Here is a 12,487-nt window from a genome sequence, read left to right on the forward strand (position 1 = left end):
ACCCTCCCCTGAGAGCTTCATTTCTCCCACACCTGACTGTGAACCCAAGACTGGAGAAAGTTCCAAACCCACCCTTGCTGCCTCTATTCCATTTTGAGCCCAGCCACGCTGGAATTGGCAGGTCTTTGTTCAGGGAAGCAGGATGTGGTGCAGAACTTTTATTTCACAGTGCTACCTAGTGGTTTCTGCAACAAATGATCAGCTCCTCAAAATGCTCCTCCAGACAGAACCTCAGTGTGGGGTAAATACAGGTGACAAAAATCTAAACTTCTATCTCTGCCTGAAATTAATTTACAGGCGGGAAAAAAGAAACAAAAAACACGGGAAAAAAAAGGAAAATACACTTGCAAACGAATCCCTAGGGTTTCTGACTGGATATTCATGCACATCAACAACCCCATCCCAACCTCCCACAGCTCTGTCAGATGTCAGGAAAGGAATTATTACGTTTGTGCAACCACCAGGATTTTTTCCTCCCTCACCACTGCCAGGGACTGGCACAGGAACAGGGAGCAAGAGGCACCCACAGCTCCTCAGAGCCTGTCCCTGCCCCTCTCCTCCTCCCACAGCACCGGTGGGAACCCAGCTCTGTGCTCAGATTTTCTGCCAGCACGGGGACACTCAGAGTGACAAATCCTCCTCCCCTCCAAACCCCCTTCCACCTCTCGACCTTTCCTTTGCCCCATAACGGGGGTTGCTGCACCAATTTCTGCTCAGGGTCCCCTCTCCTTCCTGCTGCCAGCTTAGATGGATTTTCACATCGATCCATACATTTCCCAGCACCTCAGGTGCCCTGGCAGAGGAGCAGCTCTGCTGCCCTGTGTTTGCCCACAGCAGACAAGGTGCAGCAGCACAAATTAACAAAGTCCTGCTCAAATCTGACAGGACGCAGTGGGAGATGTTAAATCCAAGCCTGAGGCACAGCTGCTGGACCTGACAGTTTTCCTCTATTTAGAAGGGAGAGAGCAGCCCTTGCTTCCCTGGGATCACCAGATGAAAGGAATCGTGTAAGTACTAAGTAGTATTAATAGTCCCAGGCACAATATATATATATGAGAATAATATGGCCAAACAATACTTAACAGTTATTTCCAATAGCAGCATTTGTATAATGCCATCGACACTCAACTGCTGATAAGCTGGACACACTTAAGGAATTTTAATAAGCCTTTGAAAAGCTTTAACTGACGTGAATTAAGCCCCGAGATAATTCCGACGCAGGGCTATCATTCTTCAGTTAAAAATAATTGATCTTGGATGTAAACGTCACATCTTGTGCCCCAGAGTACAAAGGCACAGAAAATGTCATTTGTCACCAGCAGTGCCTGGGGCTGACGGACACGCTCCGAGGGACCCCGGGCTCTGCTCGCCCCCAGGAACTTCTGCCGGGGGGTCAGGGACGAGGAACTCCCAGGGAGGAGGCTGAGATACGCGAATTAACAACGCGCGGGTGCTCATTGCTGCCATCCACTGAAGGCAGGGCCCCCGCGAGGGCACCAAGAGCTGCTGCTACCTTCTGGCTTTAATCCACCAAAACAGCTCTGCTGCCATGCCCCTCTTGCAAAGTTTTCATCTGCAGCTAAGTACGGAACATAAAAGGTTTTTCTCCTATGTTTACTGTTTGTTGTTGCTGGAGTGAGGCTTTCTCCACCGGCATTTCCTCACTATCTTTTCTGGAATCCTCTGACAGACAGAGTTTTCTGACAAGGTGATAAGACCAGGAAGCTTTCGTTGAGATGTGCAAAACCTAAATATAAACCCACATCTCCACAAAAATTAATTAACTTTCGGTAATGAGAATGTAAATTCCTACTCGCTGTCTCTCAGCATGAACATTACCTTATTTATTGCTTACAAAGTTATTTAACATGAAGTCTGTGAAAGATCAGGAACAAAGTTTGGGTCAAAAAGACCAAAGACAAAACTATTTTAAACAAATCTACAGATAAAGAGAATTATTGTTTGGGTTTTCTTTCTCAATTAAAAAAAAATATTTTTTATTGGTTTGTTTCAAATAAGCAGGTTACTGGCACAAGCCAGTCAGTGAAAGCCAGGAGCCACTGATATTAAATTATTCTCATTTTTGCTGTAGCTACTTTCAAGCATCATCTCTGTCATTTAAACAAATGGGAATAATAGGATGAAGAAATTGCAAATACTGCTAAGAATATGCAAATGAGAAGCAGCAAAAGCAGCATCTTTTAAGAACACGGCTGAGAAAGGAATCCTTCATTGTTTAATCCAAACGCTGCATTGGTGGATGTATTTCTAGATGTATTTCTAGATGTATTTCTAGATGTATTTCTAGATGTATTTCTAGATGTATTTCTAGATGTATTTCTAGATGTATTTCTAGATGTATTTCTAGATGTATTTCTAGATGTATATATCAACATATAGGACAGAGGAAGGCCTGCTTATATTTGACGCTATCATTTTTAAGATATATATTTTAAATTATAATATATATTTTAAACATATATACACTGTATTTCTGTGAACATACTGAGCGAGGGGAGCCTTGTTTGTCTTGGAAACATCAAGTTATCATCGGACACAGGACAGGAGGCCGACCGGATCAATAGACTTACTCAATATAGAAAAATCTTATCTTGCTTTCAGGCTGGCTGGCCATAATGTCAGCACCCAGATGCCTCTGACAGAGTTATCTCCCATCAGCAGCGGCAAAAACCGCTCAGGGCTTGGGTGACACCTACGAAAAGCCAATAACCCGAGCAGGAAAGTTGAGTCCCGCTGTCCATTTTGAAGATAAAGGGACGGCGAGCCGCCCCTGCCCGCTCTTTGAGGCTTTATCGGGAGGGCAGAACGTGCAGCGCGGCCGGGCTCGCATCTCCGTCCCCTCGGCTGACGCGAGCTCAGCAACTCGCGGGGACAACGAGCCCAGACCCCGGCGGGGTCAGGCCCCAAAGCGTCCCTGGATGTGACACTCGGCCCTGCCGCTGTTGAAAAGAAGAAAGCGAGAAGCTTTCATGTGGTTCTATATATACGCGGCTCTATCTCTCGGGGCTGGTGTGCGCTGATGCCCGCGGAGCCGCTCTCCCCGCCTGCCCTTTGCGCGCTTATCGCGGCCCCGAGGGACACGCGCGGCGTTATCGCCGGGCCAGGCTCAGAGCAGCCGAGTGGCATTTTCCTTTCATGCCGCCCCCGACACCCCGAGCGGGGCAGAGCCTCCCCAGCGGCCCGGCACAGCCCCGGCCCCGCCCGATAAGCGGGATGCGGGAGCCGGCTCTGATGTGGCAGCAGGGGACAAAGGTCGGCAGCGATAGCATCTGATCAGCCTCAAAATACAAGGATATTTTTCCGTCGCAGGGTAAAAATACAAGGAAGCGCAAGTGGAAGCGGTCCGAGGCATGGCGAGGTGTCACAGCAGGCTGTGCGCTCACGGGAGCGGGGGTCACTGTCCCCCAGCTGGCCAGGGTCACTGCCAGCCCCGTGGCACCAGAGCAGGAGCAGCCAGGGCAGAGCCCAGGCGGGGCTGGATGGATCCTGGGGCAGCGCCCGGTGGCCTTCACCAGATTTGCTTCTCAACTCAGAGTCACTGAATACTCGAAGTTGGAAGGGACCCACACAGATCATCAAGTCCAATTCTTGAGTAAATGGCCCAGTCATCAGCACCAGCTGAGCCAACCAGCTCCAGCCCAATTGTTTTTAGCGGCTTTGCAAGGCTGCAGGAGCCTCATGGTTCACTCAGCATTTCAGTGCCCAAGGCAACACTTGGAGCTGCTAACCCAAGTGGAGATCTCAGTGAACACAAGAGGAGCCAGGTTCTAAACCCAATTAAGTCACTAAAGATCCCAGTCCCTTCCTCAGACTGCAGCTCTCTTTATGTGGGAGAGGATTAAAGCTTCGAGGCACAGGTACAGTGAGCCACCACCTCTCTCAATCCATCACCCACAGAAACTGGCAGAGTTTCAGCACCTGTTCCTGTGAGAAAAACCGAACCTCAGCTCGGTGGAACTGGCATTCCCTTTGTGACACAGAGTTTGTAACATTTTATATAAGCTAGCAGATAATAAAGCTGTGTTCATTCAACAGCCTCAGCCTGAACAACTCCACAATCAGCTTTCAATAGCAGCAGGAGACTTGAGAGCCTGGATGTGGCATTTGGTTGTGGTACAAAGCACCTGCAGCCTGTTTGGAGAGCAATTCTCACCTTTGTGGGAAGGAAACACAACAAGCATTTACTCAGGGACAGAAAGGGCTTTGCAGCAATGTACAGTCACCAAGACACCACATCTGGGGAAAACATTTGCTTCAGAGTCTCTTCTGTGAGAATTAGACCATTACAGGGTGGCAAAGCAATATTAAAGCCGATTTCCATCCTCCCCTTTTTCCAAAGGAGAGCCCCACATATTTGCAGACAAGCATGCACATGTCCCCTGGATATTCTCAGCCCCCAAAGATTCCAGCCTGACTTGCCTGGCTTGCTCCGGGCCACTTGGCATGTGATAGCAGCCACGCACATTTGGCAGAGACATTTTTAGAAACCTCCAAGCTATGAATTCACCTTTCCATTTCGGTGAAGTCAGTTATGTGGAAAGCATTTCAAAAGCACAACTCCAAACACAAACTTCATTTCCCCTTGATTCTTGGAGGGGAGGAGGGAATAAATAGTATTATCCTCTTAATTTGTTTTCCCAGAGTTATCCTGCAATATTTCTGTATTTGATAACACCACAATCAGTAATAAAATGAGTCAGATCAAGTCAGTCTCTCTCAGCACATTTACAGTGCATGTTAAATTTCCAGTTTTCCTCAGGTCCACATTTATTGCAACCATTAAAAGGCAACTTTCAAAGGAAATACAAACTTAACTGAACACTCTGGAAGTGACCTTCATGCTGCAGATTTCAGGGATGTAATGGCACCTGCTCCTTCCCACGGGCTTCCCACCATGGCCACGTGGGAATGGAGACCAGGATTGGATCTACACCCACAGCCCACCACCCCTGTGCAGCCAAATATCCAACAGCACTGCCTGGCTCCTGACACTCCAATATCCCCCTTTTTCCACAGGTGCTCAGACAAAGCAAATTGCTCTCAGTGGGTTGGACTCCCCAGCAGGACCTTAAATTCACCACAAGCCTCCAAGTTCCAAACCTCTAAATGTGCTGAGGCAGAAGAGCTGCCCCATCCTCATCCCTAAGTGGCTCCAGCTGCTCAGCCAAACACCCACGGTCCCTTCAGTGGCTGCAGCCCCCTTTGCCTGCAGGACACAGTTAATGAACCACCACTCAGCTAATGAGCAGGAGTTCATTAACCCACAGCTACTTGATTGCTGCCAGCTGTGTGTCTCAGCCCCACAACTCCACAGCAAGATTTCAGCCCTTTTTAAACCCCTAGTGCTTCCTTCTCCTTGTTTTAAAGTTGTGTTGCTCTTCAAAAGAAAAATACTTTTACTGCAATTGTTTTGTGACACTAAATCTTCTAGTTGTAAGGAAGGTACCTGCTGCCTTTTGGGGAGGAATGGCCCAGGAGGAACAGGAGCACTCCTGTTTGCTTTCACTTGTGTATGAGCCCTCAAAACTTCTCCAGAGGCTTGTTTCTTCCTTCCTTCCCAAACACTTTCTGCTCCTGCAGTCCCTGGTCTCAGAAGGGCTCCAGCCCTTGGCCCCCAAGCCATACCCAATACTAAAAATGCAGAGGCCATTCCCTTCTCACCATCCCTGATGGCTCTGCTGCACTTGGCAAGGCAGACACCCCAGAAAATGCTACTCCTTTTCAGAAAACCAACACAATGCCATTTTCTACCCTCCACAACACAACCTTGGGCACACAGCAGCAAGACCCCGAGACACAACATCCCGAGTGCAAATATAAAACCCTCTGCAGACACAGAAAAACTGCCCAGGCACAACTTTCCACATTCCCTGGATCAGACAGCAAAAAGTTAGGAACAACCCCTTCCTCTTCCCAAAAATACTGCTCCTACTTACATTGCTAAAAAATGAGAAATCAAGTCCTACCGTCACTGCAGGAGCCAAATCTGTGACCAGGAGCAAGGCAGAGACCAGAGTGAGTGTGCAGGGAGGGTATCTGAGCACCACCCAGCCAGCCCCAGCTGGGCACTGTCAGGGCTGATTGTGGCATCCCAGCGTGCCAGGAGGGAGCCAGGGAATCACCACCAGCTGTGCTCTGCTCCGGGGTGGCTGCTGAGGCACCTCCTGAGGTGCTGCACCAAATCACCCCTCTCACCCCAAAGAGAAGTAACATTTATCTTGCTGTCTCCACTGATTGTTTCCTGCCAGGTCTGTGGCCCATCAGGAGCCTGGGTGACTCCTGGCTGCCTGTGGAAGGAAATTATTCAAGTGCCAAGTGAACAATCTGTTGCATCCTGGAATTTCTCCCCTTTCCCTCTCTCAAAAAATCCAGTAGTCCTTGCTATTTTTTCCCCTAATTTCTTTGTCTCTAATTGTCTCTCTGTACATTGACAGTTTATGCAGGTAGGCTTATTTACAAAGATTAGATTTTTTAAGCTGAGTAATTTCTCTTATTCAAACCCCCAGTGTGCACATCATCAATTTATTTCATTCTTGATGCAATTCTGTATCTCAGGAAAGGCTGGGAGGAAGAACTGCCCTGAAATACAAGAAATGAACAACATGGAAACCACATCCACTCTGTCCAGTCTGGCTGTTCCAGGGCCACAAAAAGTTGGAGTAGAACACTCCAACTTCCAAATGCACACCTTGGCAGTAACTTTGTAAAGATAAAGGCATGAAATTAAATTATATAAAGAAAAGGAGGAAAAGGGTTTTTGATTTTAGCAGATTGCCAATCTATTTCTCTAAACTATTGTGTGAATTCATAGTAACAAATGGGGTTCCCATTTTTGCTTTGCTTAGAGCCCTCCCAAGGCCAGAGGGACAGAGCCAGGCTGTGTTAAGCTCCCAGAAAAACAATCCATAAACAAGCACTAAAGAAAAAGCAGAATTTTTACACTGAAAGGCTCTTTCAAGCCATCAGACTTTGTTTTTAAAGAAAACTCTGTTGACATGAATACAATAAATATTTTATTAATGGAATGTGTTTTTCTCTTCCATCCTTCCTCTTACTCTCACCACCTTATGCACAGATGTCAGAGCAGCTTCCAGTCCAAGCCAAGGACAAAACTTCATTTCAAGGCAAAAATCAGTGAGAGGTTGGAAGTTCAGACTGGCACCTTTGAGTGCCCAGTCCCTGAAGTGTTTGCTTCCCCAAACCCACAGGCAAACTGGCATTTCTTCTTTCCACAGCACGATCTATCAATCTCTTCTGAGGCAGCTCCCCAGCTCCATGGGGACAGCACAAATTCCTGCCTACTATAACACTCCTCCAGCTATTGCAATATCCCTTTATTATTTCATTTAAAACCCCCACCGTTATCAACCATCTCGTTCTGATTGGTTTTTTTTTTTTAATAGTTCAGTGATTGTTGGAATTTTACAAAAATGGGAAGAGTCTCTTTTTGAGGATGTAGAGCACTGTGGCCAGGAAGAGGGCGAGGGCCAGGAAGATGAGCAGCTTGTCTGTCAGCTCCCTGCGGTTGTACTTGGTGATCAGCTTCCTCCCCAGCTGGATGGTGCCAGACATGGACTTGAATTCCTCATTTGCTTCCAGGATGGTTCGGGAAGAATTGGCTGAAATTAAAGGGAAAGAGAAAAAAAAATTAAATCAGCAGGTTGTGCTTTAAAAATGCCCAGCAAAGTGTGTAAGGGTGAGATTTGGTAACACAGACAGTGCCTGAGGGATTCTTCTGGGTCAGGCTGACTTGTGGGTGAGACAGACACAGAGAGTTCTCACAGCTCAGGGCTGCAAAGTGAAATAAGAGCACTGAAAAGCTTAAAGTTCCTGAATTTTGAATTTTTGGGTTAGCAGGTCAAATCTAGTTCAGGTTTTTCAGTCAGCACTGCTAGAAGCAGAGTGAAACAGGAACGGTGCTAGAGAGAGAAATCACCAGCAGCAGCAGGACAAGGCAATATTTGAATATATTAATTGCACCACTGAAAGTGTTCCCCAAAGCCCCAGCAGTAAGTCAGTGTGAGGTTGCAGAATTATTCAGCTCAAATAGTTTGTAATAGTTATTTTTGACACACACAGCAATTTTTGGCCTAATAAAAATTAGAAGGGTCAACTAGAAGTGTGTGAGAAAACAAACACATGCCCCAAACTTCTCAGCCTTGCTCCTTACAAATTGCTAAACAAAAGCAAAAGCCCTGGAATGCCCTTTTTTCTGCTTTACAGAAAGCACAGCCTGTAGGACAGTGCATCACCCTGGTTGCTCACAGAAAGGTCAAATCCAGCATTGCCTGGTTCACAAAAACAGAGCAGAAACAGGTCTGCAATATTTTGCAAAACACTTTGTCTCATCTCAAGAGGCATCCTGATCCAAGTGAAAACAGAATCCTTGTTTCCCAGAGTTAATGACAAAGCAGAGCTTCCCTGCTCCACAGCCTCAAACACTCACTGCATCATAGGGAATGCTCAGGAAACAGGAATTCCCACTACTAACTCAGGATTTGCAGCTGGGTTTTGTAAATGACCTTTGGTAGTTTTTCCCTTGATGAATTCCAAGTGCTGTTCATTCAGAAACAGGGTGAAGAAGTGCCTGCCAAACTGTCCTTTTAATGGGAGAAGGAACATGCTGCTCCTGCAGCAACAAACTGTGCCCAGCTGCCACCCTCAGATGGGGCAGAAAGCAAAGAGGGCAAACTTGTGTTATCTGTCCTTGTCTTTAAAGTTCCCTCCTGCCCAAAAGCACAGCTAGGAAGAGGCCCAGGCAGCAACTCCTGAATGCTCCATGAATCACCAGTTCTGACAGGTCACTTGATTTATTGTTTTAGGAGTCCAAGCCAAGGAACTGGGTGAAATCTTGGTTTCACAGTCCCTGATGCACTGCTGACAGAGCAAGTGACCTCGGGTTCAAGGCACTTGATCTCAGTGTCTCAGCCATCCCAGCTGGAGCCTGGCTGGAAGCAGCCCTCCAGACACTCCTTCCTCTGTGCAGGGACTTGTATCCATGCTTTTGTTTCCTCTGCTATCCCCAGATCCGTGCCAGGACAGTGGCACAGAGTAACACCGAACACACTCTGGGCACTGGGTGAGCTCAGTTTGATTTTACAAGAAACTAAACCTCATCCTGACCCCTTCTGCTTCTCACGATCATGAAACAGAAACTCCACACGAAGAACACTGATATTTCCTGTTTATGTCCAGCTGTTAGAGGAGTTCTGCTGGCCACTCCTTTAATCATCACTGTAGCACATTCTCCTACTCTGCTCCTCTCCCCAGGCTGACAGAACTGACCAAAGGTGCTTCCAGCACCCCCTCCATGCCCAAATTCCAGCTGTACCTAAGGTCTGCACAGTCTCCTCGCTCTGCTGCACCTGCTGGGACATCATCCTGCTGATGCCCATCAGACTCTCTGTGATGTTGCTTGCACTCTCTGCCAGACTTTCCTTTGTGGTCTTCCTGAAAAGAGAAAAAAGAAAAGCAGGAAGAGGTAAAATTATTTTTTTGATGCTCTGGGAAAATGCTGCTGATAGACAAGACCAATACTGGCACTAAACATCTCTGCAGTGTACAAAAGACACATCTGGTTTTCACTGCATGAGAAATTCAGATTATTTTCACTAAACAATAAAAAATAGTCACAAAATAAGAAAGTCTTGAGACCAAACAACAGCCCAGAATCCCACAGGGGCCTGTACTTCACCACTTGCTCACCCAGGACTGTGTAACTCCATGAGCTGCTATGGGAGCACCAACACAAACCCATTTTATCATCCTGAGTATCCCAGCTGCTGCTTTCAATACAATACACAGCCTGCACACACTCACATCCAGGTCTGGATGTGAAAACAGCTTGGATAATGACCCAGATCTTGGGTAAAACCTATCTGGAATTAATGTAAAAGACAATATGAAAAACTATGAAGGTAATTTATCCCCTTTTCTGCTTAGACATGCCAATGCCAAGAAAACCTGAATTCATCACAATCCTTAACAGCCCAAATCTCCACAAAAGGGAAATGCACTCAAAAACAAAAGCTACACGTGATATAATTAAATAAATTAAAAATATGATGTCACTTTCATTTAAAATGAGTTAATATAGGAGACACTGCTCAAATCCCACAGTACAGTGGGACAGTCCAATACCTTTGCCTTAAGATGTCTCGTCCCTGCAGCAGCTGATCTTTCTCAGAGTTGTCAATAGCAATCTTGCAGGCCAGATTTGCCTTCCTCCAGGCTGCCTGGTTGCTGAAATCACAAAAGCAGAGTGTTGTAATGTGATGGGAACACCTTGCAAGCACAGACAATTTTCACAAAGCAGCCACCACTGTAAGTGGGAGCCCCTGGTACATGCAAGGGCCCTCAGAATCAAGAAATACTTGGGCTGGAAAATACTTCCAAGATCATCCAGTCCCAGCCTGTGCTCCATCCCCACCTTGTCCCCAGCCCAGAGCACCGAGTGCCACCTCCAGCCCTTCCTGGGACACTCCAGGGATGGGGATCCAAACCTCCCTGGGCAGTTCCAGGGCCTGAGCACCCTTTCCATGGGGAAATTCCTGCTGCTGTCCACCCTGAGCCTGCCCTGGCCCAGCCTGAGGATTTTCCCTCTCATCCTGGATGCCTCCCCAGCTGTCCCCTCCTGTCAGGAGCTGTGCAGGGCCAGAAGGGCCCCCCCAAGCCTCCTTTTCTCCAGGCTGAGCCCCTTCCCAGCTCCCTCAGCCCCTCGCTTTCTCTCTATTCCGACACACAACAAAAACATTCTATCCTGATATTCCCGCTCCTCAGTGCAGCATTTAAGAACCAAGGGAAGAAGAAAAGTGTGCCAGCTGTCAAACAACAGACTCCTAAGCCACCTTCTCTGAGCTCAAAGGGACAGACCAGAGTTAGGATGTCAGGACAGAAGGGAGTTGTACCCTTTCTGTCCCTGACCTCCTGGTCTGGGACAAAACACGTGTCAGTGTGCGTGCTTCCAAACCAGACTCCGAGAGGGGCTGCACCAAAGTCAGCCAAATCTCTGCGTCCAGCGGGCTGGGGAACAGCCCCAGCTGCCAGACCCACCTGAGCATTTGCTTCTTGTGGTTCTCCACCTCCCGCAGCAAGGCTTGCTTCTCCGACTCCTTGTCCTGCTCCTTCGCCATCTGCTCCAGCTCCTTGGGCGGACAGCACAAACACCAGAACCTCACCAGCCACCCGCAACTCGCACAGCCCAGCCCCGGCCGGGGAGTGGATTCGGAGCAGATTTATCTGATAAACCCCCAATCCAGGACTGCGACTCGCCAAATCTCAGCCGGGACCCCCCCAAACCCAAGGCCGGGATCCCCCAAAACACGCGCAGGAACCCATGGCCAGGATCCTCCAGCCCTAAACCACAGCCGGTGGGCCCGGAGCACAGCTCGCTGCCCTCAGCAGCCCCCGGCCGCGCTCCTCACCTGGATGCGGCCGCGGAGGTGTCGGAACTTCTCCTTCACGGCGGCATTGAGCTCCGTGAGGGCGCTGAGCGGCCCCGGGCAGTCCCGGATGTCCTGGAACACAACGGCGCGTTCAGCGCGGGCCCGGCTCGCCCCGCGGCCGTGCCGGGGTGTCCCGGGGCTGGCGGCGGTACCTGCACGGCCGCCTTGATCTCCAGGTCGAACTTGACGATCTCCTGGTGACAGACCCGCAGCGGCACCGCCGCGGCCGCCGCCGCCATCTTGGCCGGGCCGGGCGGGGCAGGGCCGGGCGCGCGCGGGCGCCCCCTGCGGGCGGCGGGCGGGAACGCGCGGGCCTGAGGGGACGTGGCGGGGCCGAGGGCGGGGAAGGCGCTGCTCCGCGGGGATGAACAGAATTCCAGGGTCTCTGAGGTTATAAAACACCTCCGAAACCCGCCGGGTCCCAGCTGTGCCACATCCCCACCTTGTCCCCAGCCCAGAGCACCGAGTGCCGCCTCCAGCCCTTCCTGGGACGCTCCAGGGATGGGGATCCAAACCTCCCTGGGCAGTTCCAGGGCCTGAGCACCCTTTCCATGGGGAAATTCCTGCTGCTGCCCACCCTGAGCCTGCCCTGGCCCAGCCTGAGGCCGTTCCCTCTCCTCCTGTCCCTGTTCCCTGGGAGCAGAGCCCGACCCCCCGGCTGTCCCCTCCTGTCAGGAGCTGCGCAGAGCCAGAAGGTTCCCCCGCAGCAGTTCCAGGTTTACATCCAAGAGCCTCCTTGGCTTCCTGGGCAGGCCGGGCTGACTCTGGTCGGGAGCAGGGTGGGGAACACGAGCTCTGCACCCCCAAAAACGAGAAGCAGGGCAATGCCCTTTGCTTTTCCCACAGAGTTGCCCCTGGTGCCGAGTCCTTCCCCCGCTGCCCTCAGACCCTGCCCACAGGGAGCTTCTCCAGGCACCAGCCCAGGCTCTCCAGATGGCCCCACAGCGGCCCAGCAGTGCTGCGAGGCAGCTCTGAGCATGAGGAAGGAAAAAGCAGATATTTCCTTACCTAGCTGTCATCCA

At 49.7% G+C, this 12,487-nt stretch overlaps 1 protein-coding gene across 1 annotated transcript; it reads right to left on the minus strand.

Annotated features, from left to right (window-relative positions):
- Positions 1-7,021: 7,021 nt before the first annotated feature.
- Positions 7,022-11,722, minus strand: BNIP1 (BCL2 interacting protein 1). The gene is made up of 6 exons (XM_053956864.1): positions 11,618-11,722; positions 11,445-11,537; positions 11,074-11,165; positions 10,162-10,263; positions 9,353-9,471; positions 7,022-7,640 (listed from the first exon to the last, which is right to left on the minus strand). The coding sequence occupies exons 1-6, from the start codon at positions 11,702-11,704 to the stop codon at positions 7,444-7,446; spliced, it is 690 nt and encodes a 229-aa protein (XP_053812839.1). The 5' UTR covers positions 11,705-11,722; the 3' UTR covers positions 7,022-7,443.
- Between the last annotated feature and the right edge of the window lie 765 nt (positions 11,723-12,487).

The sequence above is a fragment of the Vidua chalybeata genome, chromosome 15 (assembly GCF_026979565.1).
Source record: "Vidua chalybeata isolate OUT-0048 chromosome 15, bVidCha1 merged haplotype, whole genome shotgun sequence".
In the NCBI taxonomy this organism is placed as follows: domain Eukaryota; kingdom Metazoa; phylum Chordata; class Aves; order Passeriformes; family Viduidae; genus Vidua; species Vidua chalybeata.